The 22,454-nt window shown below is 55.0% G+C and overlaps 2 protein-coding genes across 9 annotated transcripts; one reads left to right on the top strand and one right to left on the bottom strand.

The window, feature by feature from the left end:
* The first annotated feature begins 649 nt into the window (after positions 1 to 649).
* CNN1 (calponin 1) lies at positions 650 to 8,543 on the top strand. The gene is made up of 7 exons (XM_020894310.2): positions 650 to 815; positions 2,857 to 2,978; positions 6,444 to 6,510; positions 6,652 to 6,789; positions 6,977 to 7,087; positions 7,552 to 7,698; positions 7,791 to 8,543. The coding sequence occupies exons 1-7, from the start codon at positions 753 to 755 to the stop codon at positions 8,034 to 8,036; spliced, it is 894 nt and encodes a 297-aa protein (XP_020749969.2). The 5' UTR covers positions 650 to 752; the 3' UTR covers positions 8,037 to 8,543.
* Positions 8,544 to 10,994: 2,451 nt separating this feature from the next.
* ELOF1 (elongation factor 1) lies at positions 10,995 to 19,251 on the bottom strand. Of its 8 annotated transcripts, none has more exons than XR_011486664.1 (6): positions 18,929 to 18,995; positions 18,484 to 18,566; positions 14,433 to 14,566; positions 14,182 to 14,252; positions 13,748 to 13,917; positions 10,995 to 11,359 (listed from the first exon to the last, which is right to left on the bottom strand). XR_011486664.1 is itself a non-coding variant. In XM_070464708.1 (6 exons), the coding sequence occupies exons 1-5, from the start codon at positions 18,966 to 18,968 to the stop codon at positions 13,853 to 13,855; spliced, it is 393 nt and encodes a 130-aa protein (XP_070320809.1). In that variant the 5' UTR covers positions 18,969 to 18,995; the 3' UTR covers positions 10,995 to 11,359; positions 13,812 to 13,852. The 8 variants fall into 8 exon arrangements, 6 of the variants coding, with proteins under 6 accessions (XP_070320809.1, XP_070320805.1, XP_070320813.1 ...); XM_070464708.1 differs by having other exon boundaries at positions 13,812 to 13,917; XR_011486665.1 differs by lacking the exon at positions 10,995 to 11,359 and adding an exon at positions 13,224 to 13,531.
* Between the last annotated feature and the right edge of the window lie 3,203 nt (positions 19,252 to 22,454).

The following is a 22,454-nucleotide window of genomic DNA, read 5'->3' on the forward strand; positions in this document are numbered from 1 at the left end:
AGAGGACTGGCCTACATTTATAGACTGCTGGTGTCTGGACTTAAATCCAAGGTGGCACTCATAAACTACCACAGGTGGTAGTCCTGCCTCAAGACTGGTGAGCAGTGAAGAGCGATGACCTCAGAGACCTGGAGAGATGGCCTCAGAGACAGACAAATAGAAATTAAGAGACCCAGCCGAAGGCCCAGTAAACAGGGGAGAGTGGGGCAAGGTTGGTCTGTGTCTGGCCAAGCAACTGAAAGTGAAAAGTGTAGGTCACTCCGTCATGTCCAACTCTGTGATCCCATGGACTGTAGCCTGTGACGGCTCCTCTGTCCATGGAACTCTCCAGGCAAGAATACCAGAGTGGGTTGCCATTTCCTCCTCCAGGGGGTCTTCCAGACCCAGGGATCGAACCTAGGTCTCCTGCAATGCAGGCAGATTCTTTGCCGTCTGAGCCACCAGGGAAGCCCTTGGCCAAGCAACACCCCCCCCCCAAAAAAAAAGAATAACCCAGGCCGCCCCCCTAGGTGGAAACAATGACACAATCAGCTCCCAATACCAAGGCCCTGACATCACGAAGGGGGGGTGGCCGAGGTGGGGGGGCGCCCCGCCCCTTGGCAGGTCCCTACGGCCAATGGGACGGGCTTGGAAGAGGCCCGGGCCGCCTCCAGAGCTTCAAAAACGTGTGAGGAGGGAAGAGGGTGCAGACGGAGCTTCAGCTGCTGCCACCAGCCCCAGCGCGCAGCCACCGCCACCCACCATCAACCAGCATGTCGTCCGCTCACTTCAACCGAGGCCCCGCCTACGGGCTGTCAGCTGAGGTCAAGAACAAGGTAGGGCTGGAGGGCCTCCCACCCCAGCCTGGCCCATTTGCCCTGCCAGGCCAGAGGCCCGGCTCTTGGGGTTCCCTGGACCCCCTTCTTGCCTGTCACAAGTGACTTGGAACCTGAAACAGAAAAAGGACCAATATGGGGAGGGGGCTGCCTACCTCCTTGGCCTGAGCATCTCAAAACCCTCAGCTATACTGTTGGGGTGTAAATGGGGCATGGGCACGCAGGCGCTCACAGGTAAACTGAGGCGGTGGGTCCACTGGGAAAACCCTGCCTGATCAGGGATCCCTGTTAACCTCTTTGCTCCTGGGGAGCGAAGGAAAGACTTGATTTTGCACACTCCTGGCCTGACTTTGGGGGTGTGCTCCAGAGCTGGGGTTCCTGGGAGGTGAGGCCCCAAATTGTGGGAAACTGTGAAGGAAAGGGAGACAGCTGGGGAGGGGCAGAGGGTGGATATTAGGGACACAGCGGGATCTCCTGATTTTGGAGCTGAGAAGACACGTGGCTTTCATGCTATGATGGGTAAACTGAGGCTCAGAGAGGGGAGGCAAGTCTCTCAGGTCCTATATAAGGGAGGTGAAGAATTGGGCCCTTGAACTTGCTCCCTCCGCCCTTGAACTTGCTCCCTCCGCCACATCAAAATGGGGTTAGCGTTTCCAGGGCTGCAAATTTGAAGTCCCCAGCCCACTGGAACGCTCCCACGAGCGCTGCTAGGGGAATAATCTCTCTCCCATTTAACAGAAGGGAACACTGAGCCTCGGGTTGCCTGTTCCACAGGCAGAAAGGGAGGAGCTGGGATTGGGAACTCTGGTCGGGGGGATTCTCGGGGCTGGAGGAGGGGGCAGGTGGAGGGCGAGTGCTCGGGCGGGAGACGGAACCCAGCGCCGCGCCCCCCCTTCCCCCAGCGCCGGCCCCAGAGCCGTGCGGAGCCGCCGCGCCATATAAGGCGGGCTCGGGAGCCCGGCCCGCGGGGCCGCGCTATATAAGGGCCGGTTTGCTTTATAAAGCCGGGCTGGTGGGGAGGGGGGCGGCAGGGGCCGGGGCCAGGTGAGGGGGCCGCCCCTCCTCCTTCCCTCCCCCCAGGAGAAAGGGCAGCCGGGTCCCCCAGGGGCCGAGAGCCAGTTCTGGGCTGGGGTAGAGGGTTCTGGAAATACGGAGAGGGCGCAAAGTGGGAGAGGAGAGGAGGGAGAGACGCAGACAGATTCTGGAAGCCTGAGACTTGAGATAGACGGATGGGGGAGGGCGAGCCTGGAGTGACATAAGACGGAGACTGGGATGCAGAGGCGGAGAGAGGGCCGAGTCCTCCGCCCCCACCCCTAACCCCCATCAGAAGCGGGGAACCTGGAGTCGGAGAGACAGAGACCCAGGAAAGCGGAGATGGATGAACCACGAGCCCCACTCCCAGCCAGACAGGCAGAGATGGGGACAGGATGACAGGGCCAAGGAAGGAGCTGGGAGAGAGACTGAGGACATCCTGCGATGGGGGAGAGAGAGAAATACAGACATGCATGGGGCCCGGAGTGAGACAAAGACAGACCCTCGCCCCCAGCCCGAGAGGGAGCCCCAGCGCTGAGGGCCTGGAGAGACGCTGAGACAGGGATGTGAGACAGACCAGTCCCCAGCAAGGCGGCACACGGGGCACCTACTTTGGGCTCCTCCTCCCCTGCCTGAAGCATCCAGGAGAGGGAGGGGGCAGGGCCAGGGGAAGCTAAGCCCCAAGTTTGGTCCGGAGGGGGAACCAAGAGGCCAGGCACCGCCCCCCACCCAGCTCTGAGTATCTCGCTCTCCACCCCTTAGACCATGTTCTCTGGTGCCAAACCTCAGAATGCCTGGAATGGCCCCCTGGGCAGGTGCCACTTCAACCCTGGTCCTCAGCACCCCCCACCCCCCGCCACCCCCCTCCACTGGACGCTGGGACAGAATTGCCTTAGTTGGGAAGGGATGAAGGAAGAGATCAGGCCTAGGGAGCCTTGGATTGGGCCAGGGAGCCAGCCTTCCTCCCTGCTGTGTCCTCACCATTCTCTCTCTGCCCCCTACCCCCCAGCTGGCCCAGAAGTATGACCACCAGCGGGAGCAGGAGCTCCGAGAGTGGATCGAGGGGGTGACAGGGCGCCGCATCGGCAACAACTTCATGGACGGCCTCAAGGACGGCATCATTCTTTGCGAGTGAGTGGGGGCAATTGTGGCCCACTTGGGCTGCCCCCCAACCCCTCATCTCGACTCCCTGAACCCTTCAAAATGACCATGAGCTCAGAGCTTGGACACTTGATACCCGACACCTCCAAACAGAACTCTGAGGTGGCAGATAATCATTGTACCCATTTAACAGTAAAGTAAACAGAGGCCCAGTTAGGTAAAGCATGTCACCCAAAGTCCCACACTGTGCCAACAGAAATGACCAGAACCTAGAGCCTGAACTTCCAGGCATACAGGGCAGCCGCATTTATCGTCTCTGGAGTCCCAAGAAAGGGAGGTCATAGCTAAAAGGCACCGAGCCACATCCCCCCTGGAGAAGGAAATGGCAACCCGCTCCAGTATTCTTTCTTGCCTGGAAAACCTCATGGACAGAAGAGCCTTGTGGACTGTAGTCCATGGGGTCTCAAAGAGTTGGACATGACTTAGGAACTGAGTGCATACACCTGAGGGATGTGCCACAATAATTTCAGAGGGTCCTGATTTTCTCCTCCTCTCAAAACCTAATCCCCAAGAGAGAGGCCAGCCCTCACAGCTCCCAAGCCCTGACTCTAGATTCTACTTTCTAGATTTCACCACAATCCTATTTCTAGGTAGGAACCCTGAGTCCAGCCCAGGTCTTGTCTGCATCTCTGAGTCTGACCCAGGGCAAGGTAACCATGTGGGCCAGAGCTTGTGCTTAGGAATCTTCCAGAAGCTTCCCAAAGTCACCTTGTTACCAAGCCCTAGCTGCTAGAAAGGGAGGGACTGGGGGATGCTGTTAACCATATCCAAGGAATGGGGGGATGGTTTGGTGTCCCAGGCCTTAAAGAGTGCAGAGCCACCCACCTGTTTATGGAGGAGGTGCATTTATGGAGTGCCTGCTGTGTGCCAGGCAGGTATAGGCACTGGGAATAGTGAACAAAACAGACTCGACTTGGGGCACATACAGAACTTTTGTCCTGCTGGAGATGATTGAACAAATAATTGATGAAATAATCACATATGGGCCTGTGGTGGGAAGTACCATGTGGAAAAGTCAAGCTGGGAAGGATGGGGGGTGGGCAGAGGAATGAAATGTTGCTGTTTTGTACAGAATGGCCTGGAAGGTCATTCTGAAGAGGTAGCAGAATCTCGGATGAAGTGAGGGAAGTTGCTGCTGGGGCATCTTAGGGAAGAGTGGGCCAGGTAGAGGGGACAGCCAGTACAAAGGCCCTGGGGTGGGAACATGCCTTAGGGGTTCAAGGATGCTGAAGAGGTTGGAGTGACCAGGGAAAGTGGAGGGAGTTAGCTGGGGCCCAGATGATGCAGGGTCTCTGTGTCATTCATGCTAAGGAGTTAGGCTTTTATTCTCAAGGCATTGGGAGTGTTTGGAACTGGGTAGTAACTGGATTTTTTTTTTTTTCTTTTTCAAGGTTCCAACATTTTAATTGGAGGATTATTACTTTAGCATTTTTTTAAATTGAAGTATAGTTGATTTACAGGCTTCTCAGGTGACACTAGTGGTAAAGAATCTGCCTGCTAATGCAGGAGACATAAGAGATGTGGTTTTGATCCTTGGGTTGGGAAGATCCCCTGGAGGAGGAAATGGCACCATACTCCAGTGTTCTTGCTGGGATAATCCCATGGACAGAGGAGCCTGGTGCTCTATAGTCCATGGGTTGCAAAGAGTCAGACACAGCTGAGCGTCTGAGCACATAGTTGATTTACAGTTGTGTTCGTGTCTGTTGTACAGCAAAGTTAGACAAAGTCCTACTGTATAGCACAGAAAACTATTTAATATCCTACAATAAACCATGATGGAAATTTTGGGGACCACACTGCACAGCTTAGCTCCCCAATCAGGGGTCAAACCCTGGCCCAGCCTGTGGAGTGAGAGTGTGTGTGTGCTCAGTCGCATCCGACTCTTTGGGACTCCATGGACTGTAGCCCATCAGGCTCTTCTGTCCATGCAATTTTCCAGGCAAGAATACTGGAGTGGATTTCCGTTTCCTCCTCCAGGGGATCTTCCTGACCCAGGGATCAAACCTGAGTCTCCTGCATTTCCTGCATTGGCAGGCAGATTCTTTACTACTAGTGCCACCAGGGAAGCCCCTGGAATTGTTCTAAGAAGGGCATTTTAACAGTGGGGTGACGAGCATCTGGAGGGGACGAGATGGAAACTGGGAGCCCACAGGGAGGTCATGGCAGGAGCCCAGGAGAGGGACAGCGGTGGCTCAGGGCGGGGTGGAGGTGGGCTTCTGGAAGTCTTTAGGAGGCCAAGCCAAAGGAATTGCTGAGGGGTTGGATGTGGGGTGAGAAAAAGGGAGAGGAGTGTCAAGGGCAGTGGAAGGCTTTTAGTGAGCTGTGGAAGATGGAGGGAGTTCTGTAGGGGGAGGTGGGTATCAGGAGTCTTGGTGGAATGCATTTGTTTGAGGCCCACATGCAGTGGGGAGATGAGCTTCCCTGGTCGCTCAGACAGTAAAGAATCCCTCTTGATGCAGGATACCTGGGTTCCATCCCTGGGTTGGGAAGGTCCCCTGGAGGAGGGCATGGCCACCCATTCCAGTATTCTTGCCTGGAGAATCCATGGATAGAGGAGCCTGGCGGGCTACAGTCTATGGGGTTGCAAAGAGTCAGGCACAACTGAGCAAATATACTATTACTCTGTGGGGAGATGGAATGGAGAGTGGGAGGCGGGCTGCAGGAAGATTTGGGGGAGTCACTGGCATATGAAGGGCATTTAAAGTCAAGAGACTGGGGACTTCCTGGTGGTCCAGTGGCTAAGACTTCACACTCCCCATGCAGGGGTGCCTGGGTTTCATCCTTGGTCAGGGAACTGGGTCCCACATGCCACAACTAAGAGTCTGCATACTGCAACTGAAAAAACAAAAAACCTCCCACATACCACAACTAAGACCCAGTGCAGCCAAATAAATAAAGTCAAGAGACTGAACGAGATCACCAGGGTGATGGTGACCTGAGAAGAGGCCCCAGTGCTGAGCTGTGGGCTCTCCCAGACATAGTGGTTTGAATGAGAAAAGGAGCCTGGGGAATTCCCTGGTGATCAAGTGGTTAGGACCCAAGGCTTTGAACTTCTGAGGGCCCAGGTTCGATCCCTGGTCGGGGAACTAAGATCCTACAAGCAGTGCAGTGAGGCCAAAGGAAAATAAAAAAGAAAATGAAATTGAAACATGGTCACCAGTGAGGCGGGGGCACTCTAGAAGACTACTCTCCACCTCCCGTAGGGAGTCTTTCTGACCAGAACAGGTCCAGCTTCCTGAGGTTGGTTTCCCATCTGGGTCCCGCCCGCATGTTTGGGTGGTTTGTGGTGGGGCTGTCTCTGAGGTCTGACTGCAGTGGGAAATAGCAAAAAGTCTGGCGCCCCCTGATTGTCATCCTGATCCCTGGTCCCGCTGGACCGAGCTTGGATACGGGCAGCAGGGAGTCCCCTGCCTCAGCCCCCTCCCGTTATTGTAGGTTCATCAATAAGCTCCAGCCAGGCTCCGTGAAGAAAGTAAATGAGTCCACCCAGAACTGGCATCAGGTGAGCCCAGACTCTCTCAACTCTTTAGTCTCTTAACTCTTTGGCCCGTAGCCCCCGCCCACTTCCACCTGTAGCCCCGCCCACCTCCACCCAGCCCCGCCCACGCCCCCACACCCCTGACCGCTGCTGGCTCCCGTCCAGCTGGAGAACATCGGCAACTTCATCAAGGCCATCACCAAGTACGGGGTGAAGCCCCACGATATCTTTGAGGCCAACGACCTGTTCGAGAACACCAACCACACGCAAGTGCAGTCCACCCTCCTGGCCCTGGCCAGCATGGTGAGTGTGGGTGAAGGGTGGGCGCCCTGGGTTGGGATGTGGGTGGAGCTTCTTGTACCCCGCCCCCTGCGTGGTACTCCCACCCCAGTCCCTGCTTGGGTGGGAGAGGGAAAGCGGGTGCCTTTCAGGGTTTTCAGTGCAACTGTGTGGCCCAGAGTCAGTCCCTGGCCTTCACCTCCCCACCCAGGCCAAGACGAAAGGGAACAAGGTGAACGTGGGAGTGAAATACGCGGAGAAGCAGGAACGGAAATTTGAGCCAGAGAAGCTAAGAGAAGGGCGGAACATTATCGGGCTGCAGGTATGGTCCTTTCCTCGCCTGGGTCTTGCTGATGAGCTGTGGTTGAGGAGGGCACCCTGGTCCCTGCAGGCTTTGGCTGGTTGGCGGTGGGGGGGGGGGTACAGAATATGTGTCCTTTAGGAAACCCTGTGCTTAGCCTTTTCGGTACCCTAACTCACTCCTCTGACAGTCCTAGGGGGTGGGTACTGTTACCGTCACACCCTTTATAGAGATGGGAAAACCGAGGCCTGGAGGTTTGCGCATTTGCTACGATTGCTCAGGTGATGAGTAGCTGAACCCTGGAAATCAGGCCACTTAGCAGTCATGTGACACACCTTCTCTGAGCCTCAGTTTCCAGTCTGTTGCCCCAGGGGGGTGGAAACAGGGCCTCATTAGAGGGCCATGTGTCTGCTGACATCAGTTGTGTCTGGTCACCCTCGGTGGGATCCTGTAACCCCCGGGTGACTCTCCTCCTGGCTTCCTAGATGGGCACCAACAAGTTTGCCAGCCAGCAGGGCATGACGGCCTACGGCACCCGGCGCCACCTCTACGACCCCAAGCTGGGCACGGATCAGCCCCTGGACCAGGCCACCATCAGCCTGCAGATGGGCACCAACAAGGGAGCCAGCCAGGTGTGTTGCGGGGCAAGGGGGGCCGTGCTTGTGGCGGGCTGGTGGGGCTCTTGTGGTCCCCCACAGCCTGACCGTTGTGCTGCCCTCTGCAGGCCGGCATGACTGCACCAGGGACCAAGCGGCAGATCTTTGAGCCAGGGCTGGGCATGGAGCACTGTGACACGCTCAACGTCAGCCTGCAGATGGGCAGCAACAAGGGAGCTTCGCAGCGGGGCATGACGGTGTACGGGCTGCCCCGCCAGGTCTACGACCCCAAGTACTGCCTGACGCCTGACTACCCTGAGCTGGGCGAGCCGGCCCACAACCACCACCCGCACAACTACTACAACTCCGCCTAGGGCCCCGGGCCTCCCGCCTTCCCCCAGGGAGGCTGGCTGCTGCTCTTGGCAGGGCCTGGCCCGGCCTGCCGACCCCCTCCCCCTGCATGGCTCCTCTGGCTCCCTGGCACCTGCCTACAGGGTTAGCGTTTGGGGGGAGCAGAAGGTGGGGGGGGGTGCTGTGGAGAGGGGGCTCCTCCCTGGTGTGCTGCAGGGTCCAACATGGAGCTGGGTGTTCCCCACAGCACCCAAAGGACGCACTGAGCAAAGCTACCCCGCTGTCCCCCACTCCCCCTAGATGGGTCCCCCCCTGCCAGGACAAGAAGCCCTCCCAAGCGAAGCCCCCAGAGCCCAGGCTCAACCCCTCCCCACCCCATTCCCGCAGCGGGCGCAAACTGCATGCCCAGACCCCTGGCGGACACACGCGGTTTGGTTTGCAGCTGGCTTACGGGATGTGACAGCGGCGTTTGTGACGCGAGCACTTTCTTTTTCTACTTCACTGGAGCACAATAAATGGCTGTAAAATCACCCGAGGGGCCTCCCTTGTGACTTGGTCAGTAAAGAATCTGCCTGCAATGTAGGTGGACTTGATCTCTGGGTTGGGAAAATTCCCTGGAGAAGGGAATGGCTACCCACTCTGATATTCTTGCCTGGAGAATTCCATGGACAGAGGAGTCTGGCAGGCTATAGTCCATGGGGTCGCAAAGAGTCAGACACGACTTAGCAACTTAACATCATCAACCATCAAAATCACCTGAGGACTTAGGGCTGCCGTGTCCCAGGGCCTGTGTGGCTGCCGTGCATGCACAGGGTACGCTCCATTTCCCGCACACACATCTGCACAGGTGCACACACACTCACATGCAGGCACCCTAAGATACACATACTGAGCTCACAGTGCTCGGTGGACCCAGGACTCACATCCCCCCCAAGACAAAAAGAATCCACACAAACGCACACTTCATGTGTATGGTGTGCACACACTCCCTGCAGCCTTAGTGCACACACCTTTCACACACAGATACTCACACATGCAATACACATGCCTACCCAAGACAAAAACACACCTTCACACAGGTACATAATACACACACACACACACACATGGTCAGCACCCATGTACCTACCCTGGAAGCCTGTGGGTCGTGTCGAGGTCAGCACTGGGATGGGTGAGATATGATGTGAATCACAGTTTTGGAGCTGGCCAGCCAAGTGACCTTGGGCAAGTCACCTCCCCTCCCTAGGTCTGTTTTCCCATCAGGAAAATGAGGACACTGAAGCCTGTGGGAGTCACAGGAAGCTTCAATGAAATGACGCCTCCAGACAGGGGATGGTGTTTGGCACTGATCATGAGAATGGACCACAGCCTGGTCCTGGAGGCCCCTGTGGGCAGAGAGAATCCTTGAGTCCTGGAGTAGACTATGTGGCTTCCATGGTGGCTCAGTGGGAAAGAATCCACCTGCCAACGCAGAAGACTCGAGTTCAATCCCTGGTCCAGGAAGATCCCCTGGAGGAGGAAATGGCAACCCACTTCAGTATTCTTGCCTGGGAAATTCCGTGGACAGAGGAGCCTGTGGGGGTCCAGTCCATGGGGTTGCAAAGGGTCAGGCACGACTGAGCGACTAGACAACCAGACTATGGGGAGGTGGGAGGCGACGGGGCAGTGGGAAAGATGGGTGCTCCGGACGTCCAGGGCGATGGCCTTTTACCAGCTGGCACAGAGCAGTTAAGAAGCTGACCACAGGGTGCAGCTGGCCTGTGTGCCTGGCTCACACTGTGCCCTGTGCTCAGGGCTCATCTCCAATCCTGGCCTGCCAGCCCGAGATCCCAGAAGTCTGGACGAAGTCCCAACTCTCCCCATTTCAGGGGATACCCCACTCTTCCCGCTCTCCTGCCCGAAAGTTACCCACCTCCAGGGTTCCATGGAGAGGATGTGGCCTGCCATGCTGGGGGCTCAGAGCAGTCTTCTCCCCTTCCCTCCCCAGGGTGGACTGGGGCGGGGGGACAGGGCGGGGCAAGGCTGGAATGGGGGGACCTGCTGGGATGGACATCAGAAGCCCCCTGCGCTTGCACAACCCCTGGGGCCTCGTAAAGCAGATTCCAGGAGCTCTTGGCTTGGCTAGCCGGAGTCCTGCTCCCCCAGGGCCAGCGGGGGGAAGCTATGCTGAGGAGGATCCTTGCCTGGCCCAGGGCCCTGCCTCCTTGGGAAAACAGCACCATATTAGCACTCAGACTGTGAGACTGGGGTAGGCGGGCCCTGGTTGACAGAAGAGCAAGGGCCCTTTCCCTGGACTCCAGAGAGCAGCGCCCCCCCCCAGGTGCCTGTCCAATCACTCTGTCTAAGCCCACTGGGTCCTGCCTTGGCCATGGGACCCCACCTGCGTGAGGTCTTGGAAGGGAAGGTAGGAGCACCGGGTTGGGGGCATGTCAGGGCAGGGTGGGCCTCGGGGGACACCCGTCAGACCCAATGGCTGGGCCTGGTGGCTAGGGCTTCTGGCCAGCTCAGCATCTTCCTCTGCTGTTCATATTCCTTGCTGCCCTGGCGGGTCACCATCTGCTGGCACCGTGTCAGGAATCACACTGGGCGCCTCCATCCTCAGGGTGGCCCTTGGATGGAGTTTCCATCATCCTTCCACTTGCTGCCCAGGCTCATGGGGCTGCGTGGAGGAGCTTAAGCTGCCCGTGCTGCCAGAGCACCAGGACCACCAGATTGTCTGGGATCTCGCCGTCTGCTTCTTTAGGTGTGGTTTTTTTTCCCAACACCACCAATCAGTTAACTCAATTCTGACACTACCTGAAGACAGCCTCTGATCCCACAGAATAAAGGGTTCCGTTCAGGACTGCCCCTTCCCCACGCCAGGAGCCAATCACAAGTCCAGGTTGTTCCCTGTGCTGTAGACCGGGGGGGGGGGGGGGGGGGTTGTTTCCCCTCCACCTGCTCCTCAGATTTTGTTAATTTACTACACTGGTTCACAAAACTTGGAGAAACATTTTACTTTTTATTAGATCACTGGTTTTATTATTACTTTGGTTTTATTATGAAAGGATCAAACTCAGGAGGAGCCAGAAGGGAGAGACACAGAGAGCAAGGTATAGGGAGGGGTGTGGAACTCCTGAATCCTTTCCACGTGTTCCAGCACCTCTAAGTGTTCACCACAGGCAGAGGTTCATCAGATCTTGTTCTCAAAGCACTTCATCGTAGGTCCCCTTCTTGTTGTTCAGTCACTAAGTCATGTCTGACTCTGCGACCCCACGGACTGTGGCCCTCCAGGCTTCCCCGTCCTCCTCTATCTCCTGGAGTTTGCTCAGATTCATACCCCCCAATGGCTGAGTGGGTAATCTGCCTGCAATGCAGGAGACAGAGACATGGGTTCGATCCCTGGGTTGGGAAGATCCCCCGGAGAAGGAAATGGCAACTACTCCACTATACTTGCCTAGAAAATCCCACGGACAGAGGAGCCTGGTGGGCTACAGTCATGGGGTCGCAAGAGTCGGACACGACTGAGAAATGTCCATTGTGTCCATGATGCTATCCAACCACCTCATCCTCTGCTGACCCACTTCTCCTCCTGCCCTCAATCTTTCCCAGCATCAGGGTCTTTTCCAGTGAGTTGGTGTCCCATCAGGTGGCCAAAGGATTGGAGCTTCAGCTTCAGCATCAGCCCTTCCAGTGAATATTCAGGTTGATCTCCTTTAGGCCCCTTCCCAAAGGTTGGTAGGTGTGGCTGATTCCTACTCAGGAATCAGCTCCATGCTGAAGCTGTTGAGTGCTCAGTCACTTCAGCTGTGTTCGTTATTGAGCACTTAATGCATACTAAACACTATGAGAGGCTTCCCTCATAGCTCAGTTGTTAAAGAATCCACCTGCAATGCAGGAGACCCCGGTTAGACTCCTGGGTCGGGAAGATCCGCTGGTGATGGGGTAGACTACCCACTCCAGTATTCTTGGGCTTCCCTTGTGACTCAGCTGGTAAAGAATCTGCCTGTAATTCAGGAGGCCCCAGTTCAATTCCTGGGTTGGGAAGATCCCCTGGAGAAGGGAAAGGTTACCCACTGCAGTATCCTGGCCTAGAAAATTCTATGGACTGTATAATCTATGGGGTCACAGAGTCGGACATGACTGAGAGACTTTCACTTTACTTCATACACTATGGGTAATGCTGATTCATTGTTGTCTAGCCACTCAGTTGTGTCCAACTCTTTGCAACCCCACAGACTGCAGCCCACCAGGCTCCTCTGTCCATGGAATTCTCCAATCAAAAATACTGGAACGGGCTGCCATTTCCTCCTTTAAAAAATCTTCCCGATAGGGATTGAACCTGGGTCTCCTAAACTGGCAGGTGGAGTCTACCACTGTGCTACTTGGGAAGCCCCAAGGATGTCTGGGGTCTCATTCTAAATCACCTCATTAGCATAATCTCACCAGGGAGCAAAAATGGGCTCTTTATGAATGATGAAAGATACTCTGACTGCCCAGGAAATTCCAAGCGTTTTAGCTTTGTGCCAAGATCCAGGGACAAAGACCAATATTTCTTTGCAGTGGAAGCTTGCAGTCCCAACCCCTAGACTGAAAGGCAAGTGCCAAGACCAATATTTGTTACACTGAACATGTGCATCTGGCCCCACCTCCAGTCTCCCCACCACCCTAGGACAACAGTCTAGTCCCTTATTCCCCTCCAGGGATCTTCACCCCACTCAGCCCCCAGAAGCCAGGAGTTTTTCCCTTAGCCTGAACCCTGGACTCATGAGTGAGGTCTGCTGGACCCTGGGCCCACGGCCTCCCATCTCTGGCCTGCTTCCTCACCTGTGAGCATCCTCCTCCCGGGGTGGCCATTGAAACATGGCGGGAAGGCAGGATCACCTGAGAGCAGCCTCAGGAACAGGGGGGCCCTGGAGCCTGACCTTCCTCAGGGGGGGTCCCCCAGAAAGCCCTCTCTGATCACCCCAACCCCACCCCGGGCTCTGTTGGCCCTGGTTTCCACCATGACTGGCCAGATGCCTGTGCGTTTATCCCTGTCCCCTGAGCCCAGCTGCCCGGGTTTCACCTTGAATGCTTGTATAGTGGCTAAAATGTAAGATGGTTTGAAGGACTGACTGAACCCCACTTCAGATGGCCCGCTGGGCCACCTCTGAATGCCTCAGTCTCCCCTTTTCCTGTGTTGAGCCCCTGGGTCTGACCCAGAGCCCAGGAAATCAGAGAACTGGGAGTTCTGCGTTTGCTGCTTTATTTAAGGGCTTGCGACAGACAGCTGTCCCCAGCCCAGCCCCTCCCTCCTCTACAAAAGCTAGGGAACACGAAAACAGGCTGCCCCGCCAAAGGGCCCATGGGACTGTGGCTCGAATTTCAGGTCGCAGGCCTGGGAAGGCAGCTGGGGAGGGGGAGCAGTCAGTCCCGTTCCATGGCCAAGTACTGCTGGTGAGGTGCAGGAAGGTGCTGGAGAGGCCGGTGGCAGCCTCTGTTGGGCCTGCCCTTGCAGAGGGGGGTCAGGACGCAGGCCTCTAGAGAAAACAGGGCCCTGAAGCCAGTGGCCCAGGTGCTAGAGGCTGGAGCCAGTCAAAGGCTTGTTGAGCAAGCATTTCAGGCCCCTGGGGCCCCACCACCCTTCAACTCTACCCGCATCCCATGAAAACTCCCCCGCAGTCGCACCTGCAGCCACGCGCGCGCACGCATGCACGCACGCACGCGCACACGCACACACACACACACAGATATCCACTCTGCACACACTCACATTCGGGGCTGCAAAGGCCCTGGACCCACACCCTGGACACCCTGGAATGTCTCTCGATTGGTACCCAGTGGGCGGGGCTGCCAAGGGGGTGGGCCGTCTGTGTCGCTATTGATTGGCAGCCTCGCAGGCGTCTATCCAGTCGCTGTACACGTCCACTGGTTCTGACAGATCTGAGCCACTGCGGTCAAGGGCAACTGGTAGCACTGGACCCCCTTCCCACATGTACTTTTCTGTAGCTCACACCACTGTTAGCCAGACCACTGCCCCGAACCCCGTTCATACCATGTAAGTCAGCCCGTGGCGCTGGTTCCTCTCGGTGGCCACGCCCCCCGGGCACGCCACAGGGCTGGGTGTCCTTGAGCAGCCCACTCTGGGCAGGGCCGCCCAGAATCCCCAACCCATCTTCTGGAAAAAGCCCGGTTTCCCAAGGATACAAGTGATGGGCGTCTGGAATTCCTCTAGGCACACGGTACAAGAGATGACTCCGGTGTTTCGGGCTCGGTCCCTGGAACAGGAGGAGGTGCAGGGGCTAGTGAAGGAAGGGGCCTCTGTCTGTGGGTGATGATCCCCCTAAGCAGGAGGGCTTGGGGCAGATTGGAGGACAGGAGAGTGGTGGGGGTGAGCCACACCGCAACTGAGGAAGGAGGAAGTGGCCCCGTGAGGCAGGCTCCCCAGCCCCACTCACATTTTCACGTCACAGGACTTCTCGTGGTTGCAGAAGGGGCAGGTGAACTGGGTCTCCAGGGTGCCTGTCATCTTCTTCTTGGGGGGCGGCTTCCGTTTTGACTTTCTGCGCCCCATGTCTGTAGGGGAGCGAACCTGTGGGCAGAAGGGACAGAAATCTGACTCGTGGGCCCCATGCAGCCCCCCAGCCCGATGCCCTAGGAAGCAGGCTGGCTGCCTCTGGAGGAGGGAGGTCTTGCCTGAGGCTCCCAGGGGCTGGGCAGGCAGACCACCTTGGTGCAATACGGGGTCAGGCGGCCTGGATTCTAACCCCAGCTCCCCCACTTCCTGCAGGATCCCAAGTGGGTTCCTTAAATGCTCTGTGCCTCAGTCTCCTGTCTATGAAGTGGCATGAGGTTTCCATCTGAGCCTGGTCTCACGGGGAGGGCCAACAGGACATATGGTAAGAGCCTGGCCCGTCTGCCAGCACCAACACAGGAGGCCACCATTCCTGGTGAGGACGAGACCCTGTGAAGGCCGGTCACGCAGCAGTGCTCAGGAGCCAGAGATTTTATTCAGGCTGCTCCTTCTGTCACGGGACAGGCCAATACCACCCAGGAGGAATGACACTGAAAGGATGTGACAGAGCCTTCTGGGGGGCTCCTCAGGCAGGCTCTTTGCAGATGAGGGGCTGGACAGAGAAACGGGGACATGCATTTGGAGTAAGGAAACGCCATATAAAAGGTTGAGGGCCTGGCCAGGGTTTGCGGACCATGTGGGTTGGGTAGAGGGGCAGGCTGGGGGGAGAAAGGGGGTGGGGAGGGAGCAGGTGGGAGCGTTCTGAGTATTTGGATGGATGCTGGAGGTTGTGGGGAGTGTAGGGATTAAACTGTCTGGTGTTTTAAAGAGACCAAAGAGGGACTTCCCTAGTGGTCCAGTGGCTAAGACTGCACTCCCAATGCAGGGGGCCTGGGTTCGATCCCTGGTCAGGGAATTAGATCCCACATGCCACAACTAAGAGTTCACATGCTACAACTAAAGATCCCGCATGCTGTAACTAAGGATTCTGCAGCCGAAACGAGACTGAAGATGGTGCATGCTGCATCTATGACCTGGTGCAGCCAAATAAATATTTAAAAGAAGAAAGAGAGAGGGACCAAGGAAAGGGATGGGTGGAAAGCCTGGGTGAAGATGAAGTCAGAACCAGGACAGGGTTGTTCTGGGTGAAAGGCAGCAGTGGGTAAGCGAGAGAGAGGGGACAAGCCAGTGGTGAGCACGTCAAGAAGGAACAGTCCAGCGGAGTTGGCGAGCAGTGTGAGAAGTGTCTGGGTTGACTCCCAAGGTTGTGGTGGGGGGTGGAGCTGGTGGCTCAGGGGAAAAAGGGAAAAGGGGCCCTGTTCTCTGATGTATGACACAAAGGAAGAGCAAGGTGATGGGGAAAATGGCACGTCCAGGGGAAGATGCCTCAGAGGTAGGTGGGCAGGGAAGCAGCAGCAGCTACACTGAGTGCAATCTCCCATGGCAGGCACCAGGCTAACCCCTGAAGCGCCCCTCCCACCCCCATCCACCGCTGATTCTGGTCTCATCTTCCATGACTAGCAGAGGTCAGCAGCCTGCCAGAGAAAGACCAGTGTTTCATTCACACACGGTGATCACTCTCTATCTGATGTCCTTGTTCTAAACTAAGGGTGCTTCCAATTCACTGAGTAAACAGGAGGAGCTGGCGGTGAACATCCACAATCCACAAGTCTCCAGGACCACCCACTTGACCTTTCCCCTCCTGCTATGGAAGAATGGCCCCGCTCCCCACAAACACAGTTTGTTACTTTGGGTCTTGGATCCCAGCATCACACTTGCTCTCTCCACTGGATCATTAACAAACACACTTGTGATGACTTTGCCCATCATTAGAAACAATCTCTTCATTTATAGAGAGTTTTTCTAATAGAGCTGTCTGCCTTCTCTCCGGTTCTCTCTCCACTGCTCCTGCCATGCTGTCCACCCCACGGGGCAGTCCCTACTCCTCAGCACACTGGACACACCGGTTTCTCCGCCTGCCCTTTTCACAGGGCTCTCAGGACCTGGGACTCTCCCCACTCACTCCTCGACGGCAGGTTCTGGCAGTCTCTGCTGCTGCAACCCCACCCCACCTCTCTAATTTGCTAAGGATAGTGAATCCACTTGCTCAGTCTCTGGGCCCCTCCCTTGTCCAAATACATTCACCTCCATGGAGATCACAGCCCGTGTCACCGCTTCCACTGCCTCTTCTGAACTGTAGCCTTCCTGACCACCTGCCTCACCTGATGCTAACCAATGTTTAAACATGACCTATCCAAAACCCAGCTCCGAACACCTCAATCTGCTCTCCCGCAGTCTTCTTCAGCTCAGCAGACAGCAAGTCCATCTTTCCAAAAACCCTGGACTCGACCTCAGTTCCTTTTGCCCTCTCTCACACCCCTTATCTCACCCTGATCCTACTGTTCTACTTTTATTTTAGGCCACATCTTGAGGCATGCAGGATCTTACTTCCCCAATCAGGGATGGAACCTGTGCCCTGGCAGTGGAAGCTCAGATTCTTAACCACTGGACCACCAGGGAAGTTCCTTACTATTCTACCTTTAGAAGACGCCCAACATCTGACCACTTCTCACCACTCCCAGGGCCAGTTCAGTGGTCTGAGTCCAGAGTCCAGGTCTTCTCTGGCCTGGATGATCACAACAGCTTCCTCACTGGTCCCTGCCCACCACCCTCAGAGTGTGAACTCCTTGTGGGCAGGGATTTCTGTCTTCTCTTTGTATCCTCAGAGCCTAGAACAGCTCATGGCACAGAGCTGGTGTTCAACAAATATTTACTGAATGAATGAATGGACCAACCAATGCCAGGCCTACAGCAAGCCACAGCAGTGCTGTAATCAGGGAAGGTGAGGTGTCTGTTCTTGTGTAACTGATATTCTGGTGGAGAAGAGAGACCCCTAAGCTAACTAATAAGGGAAACAATTTCAAATATTGACAAGTGCTGTGTGTGTGGGTGTGTGTGTGTTAGGTCACTTCAGTCGTCTCTGACTCTCTGTGGCCCGCCAGACTTTCTGTCCATGGGGTTTTCCAGGCAAGAATACTGGAGTGGGCTGCCATGTCCTTCTCCAGGGGATTTTCCCCACCCAGGGACTGAACCCAAATCTCTTACATTTCCTGCATTAGCAGGCAGGTTCCTTACCACTAGCAACACCTGGGAAGCCACTGGCAAGTGCTACGAGGTTAATAAAACAGAGCAATGTGGGACTTCCTCAGTAGTCCAGTAGCTAATGCAGGGGATACGGGTTCCATCCCTGGTCTGGGAAGATCTGACATGCTGCGGGGTCACTAAGGCTGCATGCCACAACTACTGAGCCTGTGAGCTGCAACGAGAGGCCACCGCAATGAGAAGCCTTCACAGTGCAACTAGAGAGTAGCTCCCACTCACCGCAGCCAGAAAAAGCCCGAGCGCAGCCACAAAGACCCAGGGCATTCCAGTAAATAAATAAAATTAAAAACAAAAAACAAGGCTATGTGAACTTCTCTGGGACAGGGCTACTTCAAGGGTGGAGCCTGAAGGATCCTTTGAGGAAGGGTCATTTAAAATGAGGACTGAATGATGAGAGAAAGAAAATCCACATGAGACAGGGCAGGCAGAGGCTGGAAATACTTCAACTGCAAAGGCTTCAAGGAAGCACCAGCTTTTCTTGAGAAACAGAAAGAAGACTGGTACAGCTGAAGCCCAGTGAGCAACAGGGAGATGGATGTGAGATGCAATGGAAGATGAAAGCAGCAGGCCGACCACAAGACCCTGCAGGCTTTAGTAAAGTATAGCCACTTCGGCAGCCCAGGCTCCCACCTTTGGCCAGAGTGTTTTGTTGAAAAAATTTCCCCAGAGCCAGACCCTGGGTACCACCTGCCACAGAATCACCTGGGGCTGCTCAGAAAAATGCAACTTTCTGAACCTCACACCAGATGTCCCCCAACTAGAATGTCAGTTCTGCGGGTTGGGGTGGGAGCCTGATTTGTGCATGGCTGGAATCAGCAGCCCTGGTGGCTCACCTGCCAATGCAGGAGACTAGAGTTTGATCCCTGGGTCGAGAAGATCCGGTGAAGGAAATGGCAACCGACTCCAGTATTGTTGCCTGGGAAAACCCATGAACAAAGAAGCCTGGAGTGTTGCAGTCCATGGGGTCGGACAGGACTGAGCAACGAATCAGCAGCACGCCAATGCCTGGTGTGCATTAAGCGCTAAGTAACTATCTGAATATATAAACAAGTCTCCTGAAGCTAGAGATGGGCCCCAGAATCTCATTTTTCCCGGTGACTACAGTGCCCCCCAACTACGCTGCAGAAAAGGGGTATGGACTACACGTAAAGTTCCGGGGACCGGGAACTGGACTTATGTGGCGACCTAAGTCCAAAGCGCGCCAAGAAGATGGAAGAGAGCTCAGCCATCGCCCCTGGAGGAACTCAAGAGGTGGTGGGAGGGTTCCTCCAAGCTCACCGAAGCTTCGGTGTCGCCTCCCGCCAGCCGCCGGTAGCATCCAGGCCTCCAAGCAGCGGGCTGGGACCTGCAGGGACCTGAGGCAGTCAAGTTCCCCGATGGGCCGCTCCCCGAGCCCTGGGCCCTCGGCGCCTCCTTCAGGATCCCGTGAGTGCCCTGGGGTCGCAGAGCGCCCAGCCCCACCCGGCCCCAACGTCCGCCCGCGCGAACCTTTACCTGCACTCACACCCTTGTTGCGATCGCCTCGTTCACCCGGGAGACAGTGACTTCCGGCTCTCGGCGGAAGCGGAAATCTCTTACCTCCCCCGCCTTCTCGTCCTCCCGAGGCTGGGACTGCCCAGCGAGGAAGCCCAGCCTCCTCCAGCATCTTGTCTGTGCGCACGCGTACTCCCGTTTCGGGCCCGGCAGCAGGAACGCATTGTCCCTGCACAAGGGCCTGACCATACTTGGTAGTTAGAGCTGGCGCTTGTGGACACAACTTTGGTGCGCTCCCGCACTGGCAGTTACCGCGTTTCAGGAGAGGTGGACCCGGCCATGGCAGCCCTGGAAAGGCAGCCTCGCCCTTGGCCGCAGCATCTTCACTTATCTTCTCTCCCAGTTCAAGCCCCAGCCCTTTGCAGCTCACATGGGCCTCCCAGACGTCGGCCACATACATATATCCCAGTGCTAAGGACATGCAGAGAACTGTATGGCTGAATCAGAGTGTGAGAGAAGCTTGTAAGAAGCTCTTGTCAAACTTTAACAAGAACCTGTGTATCTTATTATAATACAGATTCTGGCTCATTAGGTCAGGAGTGGGACCTGGAAGTCAGCCTTTCTAACTCCCTGGTGATGTCCTGTCTTGCTGGTCACTTTTGAGTGTGGAAGCTATAATACATGAGATTGGACAGGCAGTGAGGGAGAGGGGAGAGGAAAAGAAAGCTCCACAGTTCCCACAATGTAGTGAAGAGGCTGACGCGACTTAGCAGCAGCAGCAGCAGTGAAGAGGCTGGACAGAAACATAATTTGTGGACACAGCTGAGGAAGGATCAGGTGGAATGAAATAAAAGAGTAGCGTTGACATATACTGCCATGTGTAAGACAGCTAGTGGCAAGCTGCTCTGTAACACCGGGAGCTCAGCCTGTGCTCTGACCATCTAGAGGGGTAGGACAGGGGAGGTGGGAGGAAAGCTCAAGAAGGAGGGGACATATGTGTACTTACGGCTGATTCATGTTGTATAGCAGACACCAATACAACATTGTAAAGCAATTGTCCTCTAATTAAAAATAAAAAAGAAACATAAAGGATCAGTTGCTACACTGTTCAGCTCAGCAGAGGGGAGTGTGTAGATTTCAGAGCATATGATGGTGAAGAAGGTTGCCCAACTAATCTGGGAGGTTAGAGGCTTCTCTGGGAGGCTGCTGCTCAGGATGAAATCCAGAGGCTGAGTAGAAGTTACACAGAAGTAGAACTTAAGAGGGGGGACTTCCTTGGTGGCCCAGTGGTTAAGAAGCCATCTTCTAGTGCCGAGTACCGGGGTTTGTTCCCTGGTTAGGAAATTAAGATCCCACAGACTATTGGGCAGCTGAGTTGGGGCTCTGCAACTAGAGAGACCCCAAGCTGCAACAAAAACCCAGCACAGTCAAAATAATTAAAAAAAAAAAAAAGAGGGAGTGAAGGAGAGAGGAGAATCACGGTTGGAGACCCTGGGTGCTGCCTCTTACTCAGAAGAGGAAAGGCTTGAGAGAAATGATTTGGAGGAGAGGTCAAAGGTTGTGTTTGGCTGTGACAAGTTCGAGGCAAGCAAGAGAGGGTACAGAACAGGCCTTTGGAAGGGATGTTAGGGGCTCAGAAGAAGTTGAATGTGATTTGAGAGTCATCTACATATGGAGATGATTTAAAGCCTTGGGTCAGAGGAGGTCAGATGGTTTCAGGGTTAAAGGGCAAAGTGCAGCAAAAGAAGGCTAGGAAGGAGTGAGGGGGCGGGGAGGGGGGAGGAGGAGGCTTCCCTGGTGACTCAGTGGTAAAGAATCTGCCTGCCAATGCAGGATTTGATCCCTGATCTGGAAACATCCCACATACCACAGAGCAACAAAGCCCATGAGCCTGTTTTCTAGAGCCCAGAAGCCACAACTACTAAGCCCACGTGCTGTAAGTATAGAAGCCCACCTGCCTTAGAGCCTGTGCTCTGCAACAAGAAAAGCCACAGCAATGGAAAGCCCGCACACTGCAACTAGAGAGTAGCCCCTGCTCTCTGCGCGAAACTAGAAAAAAGCCTGCGCAGCGGCTAAGACCCAGCACAGTAAAAAAAAATAAATTTATTAAAAACAAAACAAAACAAAAATGGAAGGAGACCAGGGACTTTCTTGGTGGTCCAATGGCGAAGACTGTGCTCTAAATGCAGGGGGCCCATGTTTTACCCTTGGCCGGGAAACTAGATCTCACACGCCGCAACTAAGACCTGGCACGGCCAAATAAATAAATATTAAATAATAAGTTTAAAGAAAGGAGACCAGGGCTCCCCAACCTTAGAGATTAGGAGGAGGAGGAGCCAGTAAGAGACTGGCCAGACCAGTGAGATTGGGGGAGAAAGACGTCGGTTGTCCTCTCCTAGAAGTCTCCAGGAAAAAAAGTATTTCAAGACAAGAGTGATCAACTGTTGTCACATGTTGAGTAAGATGAAAGACAGTTGACTGTTGACTTTGGCAAGTGTTTGGTCCCTGGCAGTCTTGATAAGAACTGTTTCACTGAGAGTGTTTAAGAAAAGAATTTGTAACAAGGTTGTTTCCAATAAACCTATCTCCAAGAAGTCCTCTAGGGGGCAGTGTTACTCTGGGAACTGCCAAGCTTCACCCCAGGAAGTGCCTCTCTGGAGGACTCTTCCAATTGTCTTGTCTTGACTTTTCAGTCGTTCAGTCCCAGCGACTCTTTGCGATCCCATGGACTGCAGCACACCAGCTTTCCTTGTCCTTCATCATCTCCCAGAATTTCCTCAAACTCGTGTCCATTGAGTTGGTGATGCCATCCAACCATCTCATCTCTGTTGTCCACTTCTGCCCTCCATCTTTCCCAGCATCAGGGTCTTTTCCAATGAGTTGGCTCTTCACATCAGGTGGCCAAGGTATTGGAGCTTTGGCTTCAGCATCAGTCCTTTCAATGAATATTCAGGGTTGATTTCCTTTAGAACTGACTGGTTTGATCTTGCTTGTAGAAACCTGGATACACACATGGAAGTAGTAGTGTTGATCCTTCAGTTCTGTCAGACTCTTTGCAACCCCACGGACTGTAGCCTGCCAAGCTCCTCTGTCCATCAGTTCTTCCAGGCAAGAATACTGGAGTGGGTAGCCATTTCCTTTTCCAGAGGATCTTCCCAACCCAGGGATCGAACCTGGTCTCCTGCATTGCAAGCAGATTCTTTACTACCTGAGCTATTACCTTATACCATAATGTTACCTTGCAACTTGGTACTTCCACTTGGTACTGGTCAACACACCTACAGATAGCTATTGCATGACTGCCGTAGTATATATTTGGACAGTCCTATAT

Source organism: Odocoileus virginianus, chromosome 3, assembly GCF_023699985.2.
Source record: "Odocoileus virginianus isolate 20LAN1187 ecotype Illinois chromosome 3, Ovbor_1.2, whole genome shotgun sequence".
NCBI classification, from domain to species: domain Eukaryota; kingdom Metazoa; phylum Chordata; class Mammalia; order Artiodactyla; family Cervidae; genus Odocoileus; species Odocoileus virginianus.

Excerpts from the sequence above, each read along its gene's own strand:
- CNN1 (XM_020894310.2), top strand. The coding sequence starts at position 753 with ATGTCGTCCGCTCACTTCAACCGAGGCCCCGCCTACGGGCTGTCAGCT. Across the intron at positions 6,511-6,651 it reads CCACCCAGAACTGGCATCAG|CTGGAGAACATCGGCAACTT; the intron begins GTGAGCCCAGAC and ends GCTCCCGTCCAG. Across the intron at positions 7,088-7,551 it reads GGAACATTATCGGGCTGCAG|ATGGGCACCAACAAGTTTGC; the intron begins GTATGGTCCTTT and ends CTGGCTTCCTAG.
- ELOF1 (XM_070464708.1), bottom strand. The coding sequence starts at position 18,968 with ATGCTACCGGCGGCTGGCGGGAGGCGACACCGAAGCTTCG. Across the intron at positions 18,567-18,928 it reads GAGGCGACACCGAAGCTTCG|GCAACAATACTGGAGTCGGT; the intron begins GTGAGCTTGGAG and ends GGGTTTTCCCAG. Across the intron at positions 14,567-18,483 it reads CTAGTCTCCTGCATTGGCAG|GTTCGCTCCCCTACAGACAT; the intron begins GTGAGCCACCAG and ends TTCTGCCCACAG.